This window comes from Onychostoma macrolepis, chromosome 25 (genome assembly GCF_012432095.1).
Source record: "Onychostoma macrolepis isolate SWU-2019 chromosome 25, ASM1243209v1, whole genome shotgun sequence".
NCBI lineage: Eukaryota > Metazoa > Chordata > Actinopteri > Cypriniformes > Cyprinidae > Onychostoma > Onychostoma macrolepis.
The window spans coordinates 5,738,509-5,759,311 of record NC_081179.1 but is presented as its reverse complement, the minus strand read 5'-3'; the positions used below and the strand labels follow the sequence as shown (position 1 = coordinate 5,759,311).

At 37.1% G+C, this 20,803-nt stretch overlaps 1 protein-coding gene across 1 annotated transcript in view; it reads right to left on the bottom strand.

Annotated features, from left to right (window-relative positions):
• Positions 1 to 20,803, bottom strand: part of plxnb2b (plexin b2b) — a 202,569-nt gene that overhangs the window by 38,117 nt on the left and 143,649 nt on the right. Inside the window, 9 exon segments of the mRNA XM_058766494.1 lie at positions 1,382 to 1,493; positions 1,928 to 2,039; positions 3,144 to 3,300; positions 3,814 to 3,940; positions 4,994 to 5,094; positions 5,613 to 5,738; positions 7,366 to 7,554; positions 8,267 to 8,520; positions 8,523 to 9,377. Coding sequence (XP_058622477.1) covers positions 1,382 to 1,493; positions 1,928 to 2,039; positions 3,144 to 3,300; positions 3,814 to 3,940; positions 4,994 to 5,094; positions 5,613 to 5,738; positions 7,366 to 7,554; positions 8,267 to 8,520; positions 8,523 to 9,375 — 2,031 coding nt within the window. The 5' untranslated portion in view covers positions 9,376 to 9,377.

The window sequence follows — 20,803 nt, the reverse complement described above, 5'->3', positions numbered from 1 at the left end:
CTGCGTCTCATTCAGCTCGTCTGCTGTTTCTGTTTCTTGCAGATATTTTTTATTTTCTTTGTTTCCTTTCAAAAAATTATTGAAGTAAAATGGTTGTGAACACCATAGTTTCACAAAAGTCAGCCCATTCTGTTTTTGCTTCAAATTTCGAAATTATACAGTCTAATTTAGATTAAAAACTGCTCATGTTGCATGTATGCAGCATCTTTGTTTGGATCATGATTAAAATACAGTGGTTGCCTCTAATTTCAAATGGAAAGAGCACAGACAAAGCCTTATTTTGTTTATATGAAGAGATTTTTTTTTATTTGTGTAACTTATTTATTTGATTTGGGGCTTGTTTTAAAATTTAAATTTAGTTTTGTTATTTACGTTTACATTATATTTAAATTTTGTTATTATTTAGCAGACACAAAGCGACTTACAAATGAGGACAATAGAAGCAATCAAAACCAACAAAAGAGCAATAATATGCAAGTGCTATATTAATATATTATTATAGTGTTATATTTCAATTTCACAAAGAAACGTGCAGCATTTTGTCCAAGCAATAACAAAAGGACACATTTAATTTATAATTTGTCTTAAATCTCATTTTGTTAAAAAGAAAAACCGTGAACTGAATCGAATCGTGAAATCAAAATCGTGAATCGAATCGTGAGTTGAGTGAATCGTTACATCCCTACTACATATTTCTCCAAATCTATGAAAAAACAAACCCATTTACAAATTAGACGGCCTAAGGGCGAGTACATTTTCAGCACATTTTTATTTTTGGGTGAACCATTCCTTAAAACATTATCAAATGTATTCATAAACAATTATCCATTACAGTTGACATCTTTATGACAACACTGGCAGTTTAAACAACTCAAGGATGGCTAGCAGGTGCATTTCTTTCGGTTTCCTTTCAAAAAATTATTGAAGTAAAATGGTTGTGAACACCATTTCAGGTTTAATATATTGCTTCAAACACATTTTATGATGTTTTGGTGTCGTACACAATCAGTAAAAAGTTTGGGGTTGGTATTTTTTTTTATGTTTTTGAAAGAAGTCTCTTATGCTCACCAAGGCTGCATTTATTTGGTCAAAAACTATAATATTACAAATTATTATTACAATTTAAATAACTTTATTTATATTTTTGAAAGTATTTTATTTCAGGATCTTTTGATGATCAGAAAATTCAAAAGATTTATTTGAAATAGAAATCTTTTTTAACATTATAAATGTTTCACTTTTGATTAATTTAATGCATCCCTACAGAATAAACCTTTCTGACCGGTAGTGTATGTGTACTAAGTGAGGCGTGTAATAGACTATTACTGATAAAAAGGAAGAAAATGGTGCATGTGAGCTTATTTGATTCTCTGTTCAGTACCTGTCTGTGTTTGATTATATTGGCGCCGGTTTCTGCGTCGCTCAGATCCGTGCAGGTGTGCGCCGCAATGTTCCACTGACATCCCCAAGCGCTGCTTACACAGGAAGTGCATCTGCGGAGAAACACGCGGAGCGATTAAAGCAGAGGATTCAAATCAGAGTTCTAGTTAAATTTTTCATCAGTGTGTAAATGTTTGGAGTAAAAGCATATAGTCCCGGTGCACTTCAAATAATACTCATTCATCAGCAATGTCCCAGAGCTCTTAAAAAACACAAGGAGAAGGGGAAAAAAAGAGATGAGAGATCGACTTTCATGTGTGATGAATGAATGAGAAACGAAAGCAATTTCCTGCTCTTGGAGGAAAAAAAAAAAAACGTAAGCAAGTCTCTATAGAAGCAAATTCAATTCCAGCTTCAGTGATGCATTACAATTTATGAGTAAACCTCATCGTTACAGATGCTCGTATTCATTATACACACACAGTGGTGTCAGCATAAAGCGGAGACACACACTCGCTGACAATAGGAGCCCAGACAGCAAACGTACGGCGTATTCTCTGCTTTCCGGACTGTCGCTGCGCAGTTGTAGAACTTGTACTCGCTGGACGCCACCTCCACGCTACCGTTCACAAAGATGTGCACCGGAACCGCCACGAAATCTGCAAAAAATGCACAGAGAGGGTCAGGAGAAGGTTAGCTAATCACAGCAAAGGTCATCAGCCTCAGAGTCTTAAAGAAACAGTCTTAAGAAACCCTGATGAACATTGTAAGTGGACTTGAAGTAGTTCTTATGACTATATGAACTACATTTCAAGTCTTCCAAATGAGGAACAGAGTGAAATTAAAGTCATAATGAGCTGAAGTGGATCGGTCTGATTTTTTAACCAAATCAACTGATTCAGGGGAAAGAATCAACTCTAAAGAGTGATTCTTTCACAAATTAGACCGCTAAACGGAGGAGCAGATTAGTCAGACTGACTTCTTTTATGGTGATTTTTGCCATTTTAGTAGCTTGACAGATGTGGTCACTATGAAATGCTGAAAACCAGTGAAACATTTCACAATCATAACAAAATACAGGTTTGAAATAGCTTGAAAATAATACAATAAATCAAAAAATTAATAGAAAAACAATTAAATATTAAAATACATTGCACTTTCATATTTGTTTTTATAAATGAAAATCACAATAAAATAAAACAAAATTAAATTAAAAAGGTTTATTACAAATTTTAAGTTATTCAAGTTAGACTATTGCTTTAAACCCCACATAATTCTGGACCATTTTAAGAACTGGACTGCAACATTATATGAATTCTAATAATCCTAGTAATAATAATAATACATTTAAATAATTGTTTAAAAGATAAATGAATAAAAAATTAAACATAAGAATAATAAGATAGATATTAAAAATGATTTATTATGAACAACATGTATTATTTATTATAAATAAACAAAAATAATATAACATCTTGAATTACCAATCACATTTTTTTATTTAAACTATTGCTTTAAAAGCCACATCATTCTGGAACATAACAATATTGAATAATTGTTTATTAATAATTTAATTTATGAATCAATTTAATGTAGTAATTATTCATTAAATACTTTAATGAAAACTGTGAGTAAATGTAATTGAAATGTAATACAAAATAATACAAAATGAGAAGCTTTCAGGAACAGATAGCCAGATAGGAACAGTTCATTCAGGGTCTGACACACATATGACGTGTCCGGTGTCGTGAGTCGTGAGGTACCTTGGTGCGCAGGTGTCGGCGGTATAAGATGCTGTTCAGGTAAGCGGCAACTGATTCGGCCGTCCACCATCCTGGCAGTGCTCTGATAAGAGCCGAAGGCGCAGTGGATACGGTCTGAATCTCTGAGGATCGGCAGCGCTCGGACGTTTATCTCAACCTGAGGGACATTTAACAAACTCTCAACTCTGATATGAGAGAAAGGAGCAAAACAATTCATAATTTCAATCCAAAATCTTTGATGCTATTACATATATATATACAGATTACATTCACACAGACTACAGTGAGGTGACTGCTTTGTGTTTATTCCATGCATTCCAAAATAACACTTCCAAACTTTGGCTGAATAATTGTTAAGATTTCATAAGAATGTTCTTGAACAAACAACAATTTTTAAACATTTCTCTCAATAAAACAGCTAGAAGCGCCCTCTTAATACACGCAACCCGAAATCAGAGAACGTACTGCATTGAAGCGCAAAACACAACGGCAGCACCTTTACAACAGCATTCTAAACACGCCATCAGCGCCCATTGTGTTTTCACCGTCTGTTCACCAATATGGCCTCATTGTGTGGGAGTCATGCTCAGCTTTTCTCATAATCAGCGCTGAGCAGTCTGGTTTAAAAATAAGACTCTGGTAATTGTGTCCGCGACACTCAGGCTGGTACCTGCTGGGACTTCAAGCAGCTGAGATTTGGCGGGTGGAAAGAGACGATTTTCACACACTGTTGGTTCGGACTCCACAGCCAACCGTTCTTTTCCTCTGCGCGACTGCACTCCGATCTCCTGGTGCATCTACGCAATCAATAACGCATTATAACATAACACTCCTCATGCAATTAAATACAACAATATTATAATTCCCTGTATGCTCCGGGAAACCATGATGATTGTGTCAATTTTGTATTCTGTAAATAATATAATAAAAATCATGAAATCAGTTGGTTCAATAAAAATTATATTTCTACATATACATACAGTAATATAAATAGAAAGTGTATGTAAATATATTAAATATATATAATAGTTACAAAAAAACTGTCAAAATGCAATCAGTTTACATTTAAAATAATATAAAGGAATACAGTAAAAATCATGATTTAAATTTGTTCAAATTCAAAATAATATATCTACATATACATACAGTAATTTAAGCGTATGTAAATATATAAAATATAGATAATTAAAAACTGTAAAACAAATGCAATAAGTTACATTTAAAATAATACAGAAATTATATATATATATATATATATATAAATTATATAAATTATTATAATTCTAACTAAAGAATATATATTATGTAGTATGTAATATATAAATACTATATGAATTTAATACATAAATTTAAGAAAATAAAAAGTGTATTTAAATATAAAACAATAAATAAATAAAGCACTATCCAAAATTCAATTTAATGACATAAACAAAAATGTATAATCTAAATAAGCATTAAAAATAAAACAAAAATTGTTTTATATTAGATTTTTCTTTTCTTTTATTTTTTTAAATATGCATATCATGTAATATATACAAATAATACATAAACATAACACTATATATTCAAATATAATTCTAATATTTATGTATTAATATAATATAATATATTAATTTAATAATTCAAATATAAAAAAATAGATTTATTTTCAATTTTAGTTTCTTAAATTTATTGTGTATTATATTGATATAATATTTATATTATCTTATTTAATACATTATTTTGCATATATATTTTATTATTTTATTTTATTTTCTATTTTAATTGGCAAGTACAATGGAAACAGAAGCTGGATTTAAACTTAATAAAACTCAGACATGAGCACAATTTTAAATCGAAAATGTGGATACCTTCCCTCCAGGACACACCAGCCACAGTACGGATCTCTCTGAGCGACACACGACCGGCAGTCTGACTTCAGATGGCAGGCCTGTACGGGCACCTTTGTGATCTGCATGACCACAAATCAATGAAACGATTCAAATAAAGTTGCACTCGATAGAGCTAGGATGCATCTAAAGGATGCAATGCAAAAGCAGTTACAATTCAATAGATTTTAAAAGGTCCCAATGAGACAATAGCCAAAACCATAAAAAAGTAAAGTCGTTTTTTGAAAAGTAAATAAGTTCACACTGAAATGAACTAATCTAAACGAAGCCTGTGTGTTAATCAGTTCGAGCAGAATTAAATGCAGAAAATTGCTGTTTGTTGTCTTCTCTGTAAAGCACTAAGAATTTCAATAAAAACTGCAATTACACCACCGAAAGGTCATAAGCTCAGCAAGATGTACACTATATTGATGCCTTAAAAAAACAAAAAACAACAACGTATATTTCAGCACCAACAGGAGGCGTAACCACAAAAGAGGCTGAAATAATCGCAATCATGCGTTTTCTGAGGTCAAGGCAGCGATAATCAAAGAGCCGCTACCCAGTACACCGTCTATGATAAATGACTCCAGCCTCGTACCTTTTTCTCAGTGGTGATGTACAAGTGCGCCTGGGTTTTGTCAAAGAAAAGGTTCTTATTTATGTAGCCGCTGGTTTTGTAGCCCGGACCGGGGTTGTACGCCTCTGGCTGGTTTGACAAATGTACCTGGGTAAAGAGAGAACAATAGACACAGAGAAACCAGCAATTAAACAGTCGAGCACAGGACAGGACACATCTGTCATATTTACGGACCACACAAAACCCCCTCAGCACGTCCCACGCACCTGAGCCGCACCTGACAACGTGTCAACTCCCAACTAATAGCCTACAAGCCGCATAATGACCATAAAACCCGGCTCCGTTTGCAGCAAACTCACCAAAACCTCCATCTGGACTGTTTTTATCCATCTATCGCTCAATTTCATCTGTCTGTCCTACAAATAATCAGCTCTAACAAAGCCTTTTTATTGGGACCTACGAATTGGACTCAAGTGGAGCGAGAGGTTCATTATTTCTAATATATTGTCTAACGTGTTTAGTTGTGTCTGGGTTCGGTGACAGTAATATCTTTTTCTCTTTCATCCCTCTGTCAGAGATTCGCTACGTTCACCCTCCAATTCCCTCACCTGCCAAAGCCTAAACTCTAACTTTGTGATGAGCATGCTAAATCAGGTGTGTGACACCAGCTAGCTAGCTGGTTGTAGCGGTTCGCTAATTGGTTGTCTCAAATTTCCTCAACATTTCCTTAACAAGGCCTCTTTTCGGCGTCCTCCTACGGGCTGTCAATTTTTGGTTATTTTTACATCGAGGAAAAGTTAGTTAAAGGGTTAGTTGAGGATGTGTCATTTACTTATTTTCATGTATGACTTTCTTTTTTGGAGCACGAAAGGAGAAATTTTGAATACTGTGCTGGCTGTTCTTTTCCAGGTCATAATAAATTAAGAGAACTGATGCTTTCAAGCTTCAAAAATATATTAAAGCATCATAAAAATATCATTAATGTAGCAGATAGGAATTTTTGCACTATATTTCAAATCTTCTAAAGTCATACGATAACTTTGTGTGAGAAAAATGTTGGTAATTTTTCACTAATAATCACAGAGTTGAACTCGAGAACAAAATCAGTTAGTTTTGTGAAGTGCATTAAATGATTCACTGAAAAGATTCAACTGACTCAAAAGATTCATTCACATTGCTACTTCAAGCATGAACAATGGAAAAGACTTAAATGTTGACATCTTTTAATGATAGTTTTACAATCTAAAAAGTTCTATTCAATTTCATTAGCGATGTTTCTACCACCCTGTTTAATATGCATTTTGAAGTATCGCAGTCATGGAAATGACAAATTTCGGAAACAAAACAAAAAAAACTTAATGCGGTTAACGCGAATAATGGGAGATTTGCCGAATAAAATTTGCAGTTCATCTGTATGCATCAAAAAAGTCTTTGCGCTATGGGACGACATAACATGACTAACCAGCGGACCAATCTTGTTGCTCGGCATCTGAAATGTTGTTACTGTATGCTCATTCTGAAGTGCCAGAGTAAAGTCTGTCAAAGTATTTATTGTCTTACACGACTTCGTTCCCAAACAGCAGCAGCCACCGCCTGCCGTCTCCTACATTTCTTCGTGGTATTTAGTGCCAGTTTATGGAAACCCACCTATTGTATTAAAAAGAACTAAACAAAAAGGTCTTCTTTTGTGTTCCAGAGAAGAAAAACTCAGAGTGATTTGCAATGGCATCAGGGTGAGCATATGGTTTTTTGAATTTAACACAGCTTATCTCACCTTGATCACCTCTCCGGCATTGTGTCCAAGAAAAGCAATGGTGTGATCATTCTCGACAGCCACGGCCACTGCGGTCAGCAGGTTCTGCCTGACGAAGAGGGGATTGGCCTTCAAGGCAAACTCCTGTCGACTGGCCAATGGAGACGGGAGAAAATCGGCTCCGCACTTGTACTGGTTTACAATGTCTTTCTGCAAGACAACAAAGAGTTAAGGGAAACAGACACTACAATAAACATGATATCAAAATGTACTATTTATACGCTACTGGCCTTGTCTTGTTAATCTTTCATCAAAATATAATAACTTGCTCCAGCTCTAAAATATTATTCCTAGTATCTTCTTTCACTGCATCACAGAAGTTAAATGGGTTATAAAAGAGCACATTTTGTAAATCTCTACGCTTCGGGTGCTGTATGTTAAGCACATAAAAATCATTAGTTCTTGCTGCAGTTTTCCCAAAACACACTTTTAACCGGGACAGCACTGAAATCACTCAAAAATGTGGAGCTCGTTTTCATGAAAGCTTAAAAAAAGAAAACATTTTTAAAAATATAATTCATTTTCAAGGGTTTGATCAATAGATCAAATCATCTAAAAAGTTTGATCTTAAATTGATATAAAAATATATATAATACTTAAAATAATCTTATATATATATATATATATATATATATATATATATATATATATATATATATATATATATATATATAAATAAAATTATTATAGCATATATAATAACGGTAAATAACGGTTATCAATGCAGAAATAAAATAAAATAAAATATTTAAAATATAAAATTAAATAAAAAATGTTAAAGCTAAGATAAACATTGTCAGTTGTTAAACTGGCAAGAAATAAATTTTCCACTTTGATCAATGTTATGAAAGCTGCTACTTACATCATGTTTGACACATGGATCATCTTTACTGGACGTGTAGGGACTCTCCACAACTAATCTGTCATCAATCTTGCCATTGTTTGTGTAGCATGCGGTAACGATGGCCAAGAGTTTCTGGTTGATGTTTTTAAGGGGATACATACACAGAGCTGATTCGGTGGCCCCTTCCTCTGAGCTAGCCACCACAAACAAGACTTTGTCCCACTCCCGGACATTCCCGTACTCTCCAGATTCGGACATGGCCTGGGCCAGCTCTTTCCTGGGTCTGTCAAATATGCAGCCTGGACTTTATTGTAACGATTCTTCACACCACAACTAAGCTGAAGCTCCGTGTACGAATAATAGTGATTGTCATTCTCGCAGAGACGCGAAACGAAAGTAAAGTTTTTGTTGTCCGTCCCGCCGAGAGTGCGTGAAAATAGAAAGTAGACAAAGTTGTCGTTTTTAAAGGCAAAACGGAAGTCGTGAAGATACTTGGGAACGAAGGGAACTGCCTGGACCGTAGATGCCTCGATGATGCTCTCGAACACAACCCAGTCGCGGTAGTTCTGCACGATTCTGGTGCTGATGAGTTTGGAGCTGTCCATGCTTCCATAGCCCTTCCCGACTAAAAAGACGCTGAACGGTTTATCGTCGATTTCAAGCGTGGCCATGACTCCTACCACAGAAACATGCTCTTCGGTACTGGTGGCGTAGGTCCGCTCCCCTTTGCTGTCGCTGTAGTATATCTGCTCTTTGACGTTGGTGAGGTTCAGCAGAGAGCAGATTCCTCGGTATAAGCTCCCACAGACAATCAGCGACCCGTTATCCGAATGAACCAGCAAGAGTTTATTGGTGTTGTTGGTGTCTTTCAGGTCCTGACAAGTAGACACCGGAGGGGTGCAACCCCTCGCATCTTTCTTGGGCCCCGTTTCAGCTCTGGCCTCAAGATACAATGAAGAGTTCAACTGATAAATGGCATTGACAGCACCCAGGTAAACACGGCCAGTCTGTGGGTCCTGTGCCACGTTATTGATGGGCGTGTCTGTGGAAAACTCCAGTATGGGCTCTTCAGAGGATGCAGTGGTTACTTGTAGCACCAGTAGGACCGCTGGTAACCAGGTGGCCATTGCTGGAAAAAAGAAAGAGTTTGAATTAGGATAAATGACAAAATGAAAAGTTCAGATGTTGTGGTGTCAATTTGTTGAGGTTAATTCGTAGTGCGTTCCAATTACACCACTATTACTATTACTCGTTTGCTTTAGAAGCGTAAAAACATTGTAGCAACCACCTCAAACACCATAGCAACACCCTAGAACCCACCCAGAAAACAAACACTTACTAAAAGATCCCAGCTACACTCAAGCAACATCCTAGCAACTCCCAGAAACGTCATAGAAACTTCCTAGAACAACCACACAGAACATCATAGAAACCCCCTTAAACACCATAGCGACCACCCACAACATCACATAAATCGAATAAAACATTCCAGCAACACCCTAGCAACCCTCAGAAAGCTTTGGCAACCTCCTAGAACATTCTATCAACACCCTAACAACCTCCAGAACATAAAAACTCACAAGAACATCAAAGAAATCCTAGAATACCATAGCAGCCATCTTGGCAACACCCTAGCAACCACCCAGAACAGCTCATAAACCCACTCAAACATCCCAGCAACGACCTAGAATACCTTAGCAACACATCAGAACAACCCCATAAAACATCATAGCAACTCTTGAGCAACATCCTAACAACCCCTGGCCCTGGACACCATTGAAACTCATTAGAACAATGAGTCAGAAAATAATAGCAACCACACAGAACATCCTAGCAACCAGCAAGGTAGCCACTGCTGTAAAAAGAAAGGTGAAATATGAAAAAGTGTCTACAAAGTGAACACACAAACATATGAGCGCTACAACAGTTGGTGAAGGTCACTACAGGTGGATTCGACCACAATGCTCAATCTCTCGGCCTATTCATCCCTTCGGAGAAACATTCTTCAAATTAAAAAGCCTGACGAGGCTCAAACCTGGCCGGCTGTTTTATGATGTTAACCTGCCATTCCCTGGAGTTCCATCGACGCAGGGAAGTGATAACGCACTCACCCTGAGGGTTGAGTTAATTTCAGCTCTCGCATTCATTTACATAAAAACCCCTGCCCTTCTATTGGCAATTTTCATATTTTTTCACCTTCTCCCTGCTGATCACGAAGCTCATTTATTACAAATTCCATTTCTTCACGTAAATGTAGCTGCCCTTTTTAGTTCATACCCTTAAACAACTCTTTTTAATTTGGAATGGTGGCTTAAATTGGTTTACGTCGTTCGTCCTCTTTTCGGGAAGTGGTTTGTTATTAATTTACTTTGTCCTGAGGACGTTTTTGCTCTTGTATTGCGGCAGTTTAGGTGGAAATCAGGTGTAGATTTGCGTTATAGTCACAAAGTGTCACCAATCATCCAATGAGATCTCTGCAATGTCTCAATTGTTTCTCCTAGACAGTAAAGAGACTTCTTAATGTGTTTGAAAGTGTGACTGACACAGTAGAGAAGAAACACAAATGAGACATTTTGTAACGTCTCTATTTTTCCTAAACAACAAAGAAATTAAATTGAGAGAAATTTGAGACTTTTGCTTGTGCTCCAAAGTTTCCCTGTGGGAAAGAAAAAGAAACAACAAATGAGGTTTCTGTAGCATCTCAGATGTTTCTCCTAAACAGCAATGAGTTCAAATGAAGACCAAATTGAGTCTTTTGCTTATGAGTGAATTTGAGAGCAGAATAAACAAAGCAAAATTTAGACTTTTGCTTTTGTCTAAAGTGTGGCTGAAACTGAAAAAGACATGAAATCATGAAAATCTCCAATCTCTCAAGTGATTCTTCTAGAAAGTAAAGATATTAAATGGACAGATTCTGAAGACTTTTTCTTGTGTCCACAGAGTGTGATTAAATGGAGAGCAAATGGAGACTTTTTCTTGTTTTTGAAAGCATGGAATGATCCTATTTGTAAAGACAAACCACCAATGAAATCTGTTATATCTTAATTGTTTCTCTTAGACAGCAATTCAATTAACTGGAGAGCAAATAAAGACCTTGACTTGCATCTTAAAGTATGACAGACCATGTAAAGAAGAAAAATCACAAATAAGATCTTAGTAATGTCTCAGTTTCTCCTAGAGAGCAAATATCCCTCAATTGATTCTCCTAGAAACTAAAGAGATGAAACGGATAGATACTCAAGACCCTAAATGGAGGTCAGAAGGATAATTTTGCTTAGATCTTATATATGTCACACTATTCACTAAAGAAAAATACCACAGTAATCTTATGAGCCTCCTCTAAACATTTAGAAGAGATCAAATAGTAGAGCATGGCGCTAGCAACGCCAAGATCATGGGTTCGATTCCCAGGGAAAGCAAGAGCTGATAAAATGTAGAAACTGTAACTTGAATGCAATGTAAGTCGCTTTGGATAAAAGCATCTGCTAAATGCGTAAATGTAAATGTAAATCTGTACTCAGATTTGAAGTCTCCTATCAAAAGTCATCAAAGTCTCCCAAAATCCACATCTTCCCTATCCCCTTCTCTATTTGTGCCTGTCTCAGGAATCTGAGGAGAAACATTTTGGATGATGTTGATCCTTCAATGTCTCATTTGTGTCTATTACTTTTGGAGAAACATCTCATGCAAAGTTGATGCTGAAACCTCCAAAAACCTTCCTGAGAAGAACCAATCTGTGAGCAATCAAATTCTGCTCAGAGATTTACTTTGGGATTGGGTTTCGGAGCACTATGGAAGCAAAGACCATCTCCATGCATCTGCCTGCAGGTGCTTGAAAGGAATCATATAATATTTAACCTCTAATCTAGGAAGACAAATGACAGCATTTACTGACAGCACTAGACCTGAAAGGACATTTCAGCAGCTCTAACTCAATACTGAGCTCATGGACACAAAGGAAATGGGACGTGGACATATAGATCAGTGACGGAGACTTCGCTTAAGAATCACTCATATATCTTCAGGGATCCAATTACCCTGACATGTGTGTTCGTAATGCAGGACAGAAGGTCAAGACACACTGGCCTGCATCCATTAATTCTGTTATTGCCATCGGTGCGGAGAGCAGCCTCAGAGAAAACTTAGCTGTCTGTTTCAATTAAGGCAAACAACAAAGCGCAGGATTCAAATGCTAATTTGTTGGGGTGTTGAGTTTCGTGGTTAAGTGAGTATAAAGGTGAGGTTAATTAGTAGCGCTTGATAGATCAAACACTTTTACTATTGCTCAAACTTTGGGTGTCCAACAGACATGAACCTCAAACCTCATGTGGTTTATTGAAAATAGGTGCACTGTTACTTATAGAAGCAATCAGACTTACAATTTGCAACCACAGAAAATCCTGGTAATGACCTAGAATATTCTAAAAAATATTCTAAAAAGACCATAGAACCATAGAAACCCCTTAGAACACTAGAAACCACCCAGAACACACTAGAAACCCCCTAGAGATCCCTTAGCACACTCTAGCGGCCACCCAGATCACCTACCTTAGAAACCGCCCTTGAATACCCTAGCAACACCCTAGAAACCTCATAGAACATCATAGCAACTTCACTGAACACCCTGAAAACCCCTTAAAACAGCCTAGAAACCACCTAAATCATCCTAAAAAAAAAACTATAATACCCTAGCAACCACCAAGAATGCCTTGGTAACCTCCTAAATTACCCTAGCAACCACTTAGAACACCACAAAAGAACATCAAAACAACTCCCTAGAACACCCAAGCAACCATTAAAAACAAAACAGAAACCCATTAAAACATCACTAACAACTTCCATGTAGTCTAAAAAAAACCCCACCAGAACATCCAAGTACTCTAGATAGCCCCTAGAAACACCTTAGTAACCACACAGAACACCATGGAAACACCTAAGAACACTGTAGAAACCACTCAGAACACCCTAGAAATCCCTTAGAACTTAGTAATGACCCAGATCACCCTAGCAACCATCCAGAACAGCCTGGACATAGCTTAGAACACCCACCCAAGCAACCACTCAGAACAACTTGGAAACTCCCTGAAACACCCTAGGAACTGTCCGGAATCTCCCTAGAACACCCATGATACCATATAGAAAAGCCTACAAACACCCTAGCAACCACTTACTGTAGAACACTCCAGCAATCACCTAGAAAAGTCTAGTAATGGCTTATAGCAACCTAAAAATGTCCTAGAACTCCCTAGCAACCACTTAGAACTACCTAGTAACCGTCCGAAAACACCCTTGATACTATATAGAACAGCCTACTGTAGCAACCACTTACTGTAGAACACCCCAGCAATCACCAAGAACAGTCTACTAAGGGCCCGGAGCAACCTACCTAAAACACTGTAGAAACCACTCACAGCTCCCAGAAATCCCATAGATTTTCTTTTCATTTCCTTAGTAATGACCCACATCACCCTAGAAACCACTGAGAACACCCTGGATACCTTACGTTCACTACAATGAAAATTACAATGAAAAAAAACAAGACTGCTTTAAAGAGATCGTTCAGTTGAACTGTTTGGTTACCCACATTCCTGAAAATATCTACTTTTTTGTTCAACAGAAGAAACAGACTCATACAAGTTTGGAACAAGTGGAGAGTGAGTAAATGTTGACAATTTTCATTTTTGGGTGAACTGCCCCTTTAAATTTGTTCACTGATGACAACTTACTGAGTGTGTTTACAGGCATTATCTTACATACTTAATGACCTAACATCTAAGTTCAAGTGCGTACATTATACGCATTTTATTAAGTGCATATACATATCAGTAAATGTTCATGATTGAACATTATCACATGACACAGCAAGTATTCCCCCCTACTGATGTGCACTCCAAACGAACAGCTGATATCTGGGGCAAAGCAGCTTCTTGGCTGAAGGGCGAAAAAATAAAAGGCTTCAACGAGCCTCTGTGCTCCCTTGTTCAAGCACGATGAAAGACAAAAACCTTTTTATTAAAACATGCAAAGGGAAACTTTTCCCTGACACAAACTTCTTCGATAGACAGAGTCTTTAAACTCTGATTAGGCCGACCGAATTCCTGCCTGTTCTCTCTCATTGTACGGCATGTAGCTTCAAAGATCCATTTGCTTATGCATGCAAATCGCTCACATCCAACCCCAAAAACCATCTGTTGCCATACAAATTCCCTCAGATGTGCGGTTATAGGTCATCGCATGCGGATCCGGTCTCCTGTCCCCGTGCGCTGGGCTCTTTCATCCATCACACGCGCCGCTAATCCGGCTGCTAATCCTGAAATTTGCGCAGGATCAAAGTGCCGCGGCTCGACATCACGCAATACCGGCGCAGCAGGGCTCAACAGCCGCTGCGGCCCGCTCCATCAGAGATACATCGAGGGCCGACGGATAACAAATTCCTCCTAATTTACCTGAGGATAGATGCTGAATTAGCCGAGGGCAAACGTGGTCTCAAAACGTGTCTGATAAATAATAACCGAACTAGTAATGCGCTAATGAAGCAAAAACATCTGGAGGAATCCGAGCGGAGAGCCAGGAGTGTTAAATTATAACTGTACTGAAGAACAGAGGGGTTTACCTCCAGGAGAGAGACAGAGAGAGAGAAAAGACGACTCATTAGCGTAGGTTTATTATTGCCTGAGAGAGATAATCCCGTTTTCTCCTCAGTCAGGCGAAGGAACAAAACACCTTCGGCTCGGAGCTGCGTTACGAAACAGGCGTCTGTGGGAAAAAATGGCCTTGTTAGATCTCGCAGGCTTTCAGATTCGCCGCGTGCCACTTCAAGGGAAGTCCGCATGTGCCTTTCACCTGGGCCCCTGAAGATTACAGGACGCAGTCAGGTTCAAGCCTTCAAGCGCACAAAAAGGCACGTCTCAAGCAGAAAGCAGGGACTCAAACACAGAATGGTTATTGTAGTAATTGTAATGACTACAAATTATATTTAGAAATAATGGAATATTTGGTATGAGGCGCCACGTAGGATTTAAATCAAACTTTGCTTATCAATACATACATAAAACACGTGCATATACACGTATAAATTACTCGCATATACATGTATACTATTGGATGTTCAATATATATATATGAAATACACGTGCACACTAATATGAAATCCATACCAATACATATTATGTTAGTAATGAATGCATATACACTTGTGAATAACTTGCGTAAACATATAAACTTGACGCATGCATACACCTATAGACACTCGCTTATACATATAAACTCGATCCATGCATATACACCCACAACAACACACGCACATAAACTCGCTGCATGCACACACACCTATACATACTCGCATATACACATAAACTTGATCCATGCATATACACCTATAAACACTCGCACATACATATAAACTCGATGCGCGCACACACCCATAAAACACTCGCACAAACATACAAAATAAAATTCACAAACGTATACAATTCCGATAAGAAAGACGCATGCTTTAGTTGTGTATATACGTATATGCAAGTGATTTTATATGTGGATGTGCGTGAACTTTTCAGTGCAAAGGGAAGACATTTCAGTGTAAAAGGAAGCAGCGGCACTTCCGGCAGCATCTCCAGATGCCGGGACATTTGAAAATGCTTAACATGGCTTAATGCATGTTTTTAAAAGACCAAACTCAATAAACACATTATTAATAAAGCATACGATGTACATATACGCGTAAAGCCTTTTCCTCCCATAATACGCTTAACCTGGTTTAAGGAAGTGCCGCTGCTTCATGTATGTGCGTGTGTTGTTGTGGGTGTATATGCATGGATCGAGTTTATATGTATAAGCGAGTGTCTATAGGTGTATGCATGCGTCAAGTTTATATGTATACGCAAGTTATTCACAAGTGTATATGCATTCATTACTAACATAATATGTATTGGTATGGATTACATATTAGTGTGCACGTGTATTTCATATATATATTTTGAACATCCAATAGTATACATGTATATGCACGTGTTTTATGTATGTACTGATAAGCGAAGTTTGATTTAAATCCTACGTGGCGCCTCATAATTTGGTCTAAAGAAAAATTGAGGGAGAGCATATATACATATATATATACACATACACACACACACACACACACACACACACACATATACATACACAAACACACACATATATGATAGCTAATGCACACAAAGAAAGAAAGAAAGATAAAATAATGAAATTGGTATTTTCCTCATCTGAAAAAAGGGGGACAAAAACACTACTACTACTAATAATAATAATAAAATTTAAAAATTTTATAAAATTAATATTTGATAATAAACTAATAATAATTTCACAGTCTGATTCCCAGTAATGTCCACCCAATAATAATAATAAATAAAAACAATTCAAATGAAATAATAGAACATTTCCAGTCTACATCCAAGTAAATGCCCTCAACCAATGAATGAATGAATGCAGCCAAAATCCCCTCAAAATAATAATAAATACAGTTAATAATGGTTATTTTGCAAAATGGCAAAAGCAAAAAACTAATAATATTAAAACAAATGAATAATGAAAATAAATAAATTTTCTGAATAAAGGCAAAATCCCCCAAAAATATGAGCGCGATATACAACTCAATCGCGTCTTTTGCGCAAGTTCAAAAATTTGAAAATTCGCATGATGCATTGTCATTCAAGACAATCAGTGAAGAGCTTACTGACACGTCCAGTTTGACACGTCCGGTTGTATCAGAAAATGTTTTTAAATTTGTATGTTTTTATTCGTGCGAGTGATGCAAAAAATATCCCGCGAGTAATGTTATGCAAATATTCGCTTTGCGTTTGGTGTGTACACACCATTACAAGTCACACAAAAATTAAAGAAAAATAAAATAAAATAATGAAATAATGACAACAAAAAAATACACTGAAATAATGGTACCTTCTTTGTGTAGAGTGAGGGGATGTTTTCATTTTAGCACTGGATAGTATAGAGCAATGAGTAATGAGAAATTCCTTTTTGATTAATTCTCCCAGAGAAAGACTGTGCATTGTTATTATACAAGCATTTAGATGTCAGCCTCAAAGCCAACAGACATGATTTCATGGCTTTTTCACAAAAAGAAAGAGAGGATGACTCACAGTTGTTTTCAAGAGAAAATTAAGAGCACAATAAATAAATGAAATCACAGAGCTGGATGTGGTCAGCGGGGAGTCCGCGGCTCCTGGGAGCCCGACACCTCTAAAAGTTCCTGTCACAGACTCCATTGAATTTCCATATGAGTGATTATCCCGACCGCCTCTTCATTTATTTTCATTTGATAGAGCGCGCAAGCGGTTGGCCATGGCGACCGGCCGGCGGTGAGAGCCATTAACAAACTGGCCGGAGGACTAGAGCGTGGCAGGAGCGCTCCGTGCCTTTCCACGTTTGGGCTCATCTGAGCGTTTATTGTTCCATTCAACGCTGCTGCCAGATGTGTTCCCGCACACACATGCATCTGTCTGCATGTTGGGATTGGATCCAGCACTCACTGGTCCTCTTTGCACCTTCTGGCTGAGCGGGATCTCCGCTGGGAACACGGGCAGTGTGTGTGGACGGCGGACACAGCTGGCCCAGGCCAAACAAGATTAAATATGGAACGGTGGAGAGAAATTCTCCGCCAATCCCATTCGATTATCTGTCCATCCCTTCCTCTGTGCCTTTCTCTCTCTCTCTCTCTCTCTCTCTCTCCGATTTCTCACTTCTTTTCCCCTCATTTTTCAGTCACACACTTGGAACCATTGTGATGCTACAGTGAATCTATTACACACCTTATTGTCTCTAATGATGTAGCTTTGCATCTATTAAGTCAGTGGAAACGTGAAGCTTGATTCTTCTACTATGCCTCCATTTCACAGAGAACTAAGAGGAGTTTCTCATTTTTTCAAGACAATGTGAAATTCTGTCTAAATAAAAACAAAATTATAGTAACAGTAATTTCTCAGTATGAAAAGATACAAAAAAATAGAAAAACAACATAAGAAAAAATGAATAAAAATATAATAAAACAATGTCTGAATAAAGGCAATCAAAAAATGTGTGTGTGTGTGTATATATATATATATGTATATTTTCATACATTACTCTGTATATGACAGAGTAATATATTACCGCAGGATTTTTCTGAGGTGTCTGGAATTTAAGTACCAGCATTTAAAAAGAAGAGTGTTTTGAGTTTGAATTTTTTTAATGTATTCTGAGAATATAACAAAATAAAAGTGAAAGTTCAACAGCATTTAATAAAACATGCAATGACGAGGTCAATGTGGCACACAGTACTACTGTCTGAAACAATTATTGTTGCATATTGCATATTGTAGGCAAAGTACACCATTCCAAATATAGCAGCAGGAGAAAGAAAGGAGGAGGGTGAGTTTTTGTTTGGCTTGTGAAATCAGGGTCAAAAGGTCAGAGATGAGTAGTGACTGAGCTCTGGATGTGTGTGCGTGTGTTTGTAGACTCTTCCAAACGTCAGATCGCGCCTGTAGCACCTGTGCGCTTTGAACCGCCATCAGCATCTTCAGGCGCAATGTCAACACGACGAGAGCAGGAGAAATCGGATTCTCCGCCCGCTGGCTGCTAAATAAATAAAGCCAATAAAAGCTTTGCAGGTCACTGACAGTGATGCACACCGCTGCTCTGCTGGGACACGAGGACCATGAGTCCGCCTGCGTTTATAAATATTACACGCCATAACAACATAGCAAACATTCACTGATTTTACCAGGGATGTTTCACTTTTCTTTTAAAATCATATTCATAATAGTAATAATCATAACAGCAGGGGGATTTGTTCTTGTATTCAGAGCACACTGCAAAACATGATATTTTTTAATCAGGATCTGTGTCTTTTCCACTAGAAATATGATTTTTGTGTTGTAGAGTGTGTTTTATGCAGTGGAGAGTCATGTTTAGTGGTTCTGCTCATTCTGGCTTTGGAGTCTCCGACAGCACAAAATGCTCAGCGCTCCCGAGCTGTCAGTCAAAGAGCCGCTGGGTAACTGCAATACAAACACAATTATCAGGCTGTGATGGTTCTGCATTACAGAGCCACCCCAACTCAGCAAATCCCCCCGGTCTCTACACACTAATGAGAGCCTTTAACCAGCACTGAGACACAGCCAGAGTAATACATTACTGCAGGACATTTCTGAGCTGTTTAAATTTTAACTACCAGCGTTAAAAAAGAAGAAGAATGTTTTGAGTTTTGAGTATTTTTATGAGTATTTTGTGAGTGTTTCAGTGTTACAAGTTTAAAAAACGGACAATATTGCACTACTTATTAAAAAAGATTTTAATACAAAGAAATGCTTAAAGTTACTCTCTCTCTGAAGTTATCAACTCTTTAGAATTATACAAACAGATAGAACGATAGAATGATAGAACAATAGAACGATAGATAGAAAGAGAGAACAAGAGATATAGATAGACAGACAGACAGATAGACAGATATAAATATATATATATTTTAATACAAAGAAATGTTACCAACTCTTTAGAATTATACAAACAATGGACAGATGGTTGGATAGAAAGAAAGATAAAACAGTAGAACAGTAGAATGATAGATAGATAGATAGATATAGAATGACTGAACAATAGAACGACAGAACGATAGATAGAATGACTGAACAATAGAATGACAAAACGATAGAACAATAGATAGTACGATAGATAGTACGATAGATAGTATGATAGATAGAACGATAGATAGACTGAACAACAGATAGAACGATAGAACGATAGACAGATAGAACGACTGAATAGAATGACAGAATGATAGACAGACAGACAGACAGACAGACAGACAGACAGACAGACAGACAGACAGACAGACAGACAGACAGACAGACAGACAGACAGACAGACAGACAGACAGACAGACAGACAGACAGACAGACAGACAGACAGACAGACAGATAGATAGATAGATAGATAGATAGATAGATAGATAGATAGATAGATAGATAGATAGATAGATAGATATTAATACAAAGAAATGCTTAAAGTTACTCTCTCTCTGAATTTGCCAACTCTTTAGAATTATACAAACAATGGACGGATGGATGGATAGATAGAAAGACAAAACAGTAGAACAGTAGAATGATAGATAGATAGATAGATAGATAGATAGATAGATAGATAGATAGATAGATAGATAGATAGATAGATAGATAGATAGATAGAACGACTGAATAGAATGACTGAAAGATAGATAGAACGATAGATAGAACGATAGATAGAACGATAGATAGATAGATAGATAGAAAGAACGACTGAATAGAATGACTGAATGATAGATAGAACGATAGAACGATAGATAGATAGATAGATAGATAGATAAAATGACGGAATAGAATGACAGAATGATAGATAGAACGATAGAATGATAGATAGATAGATAGATAGATAGACAGAACGACTGAATAGAATGACTGAATGATAGATAGATAGATAGATAGATAGATAGATAGATAGATAGATAGATAGATAGATAGATAGATAGATACATACATAGATATA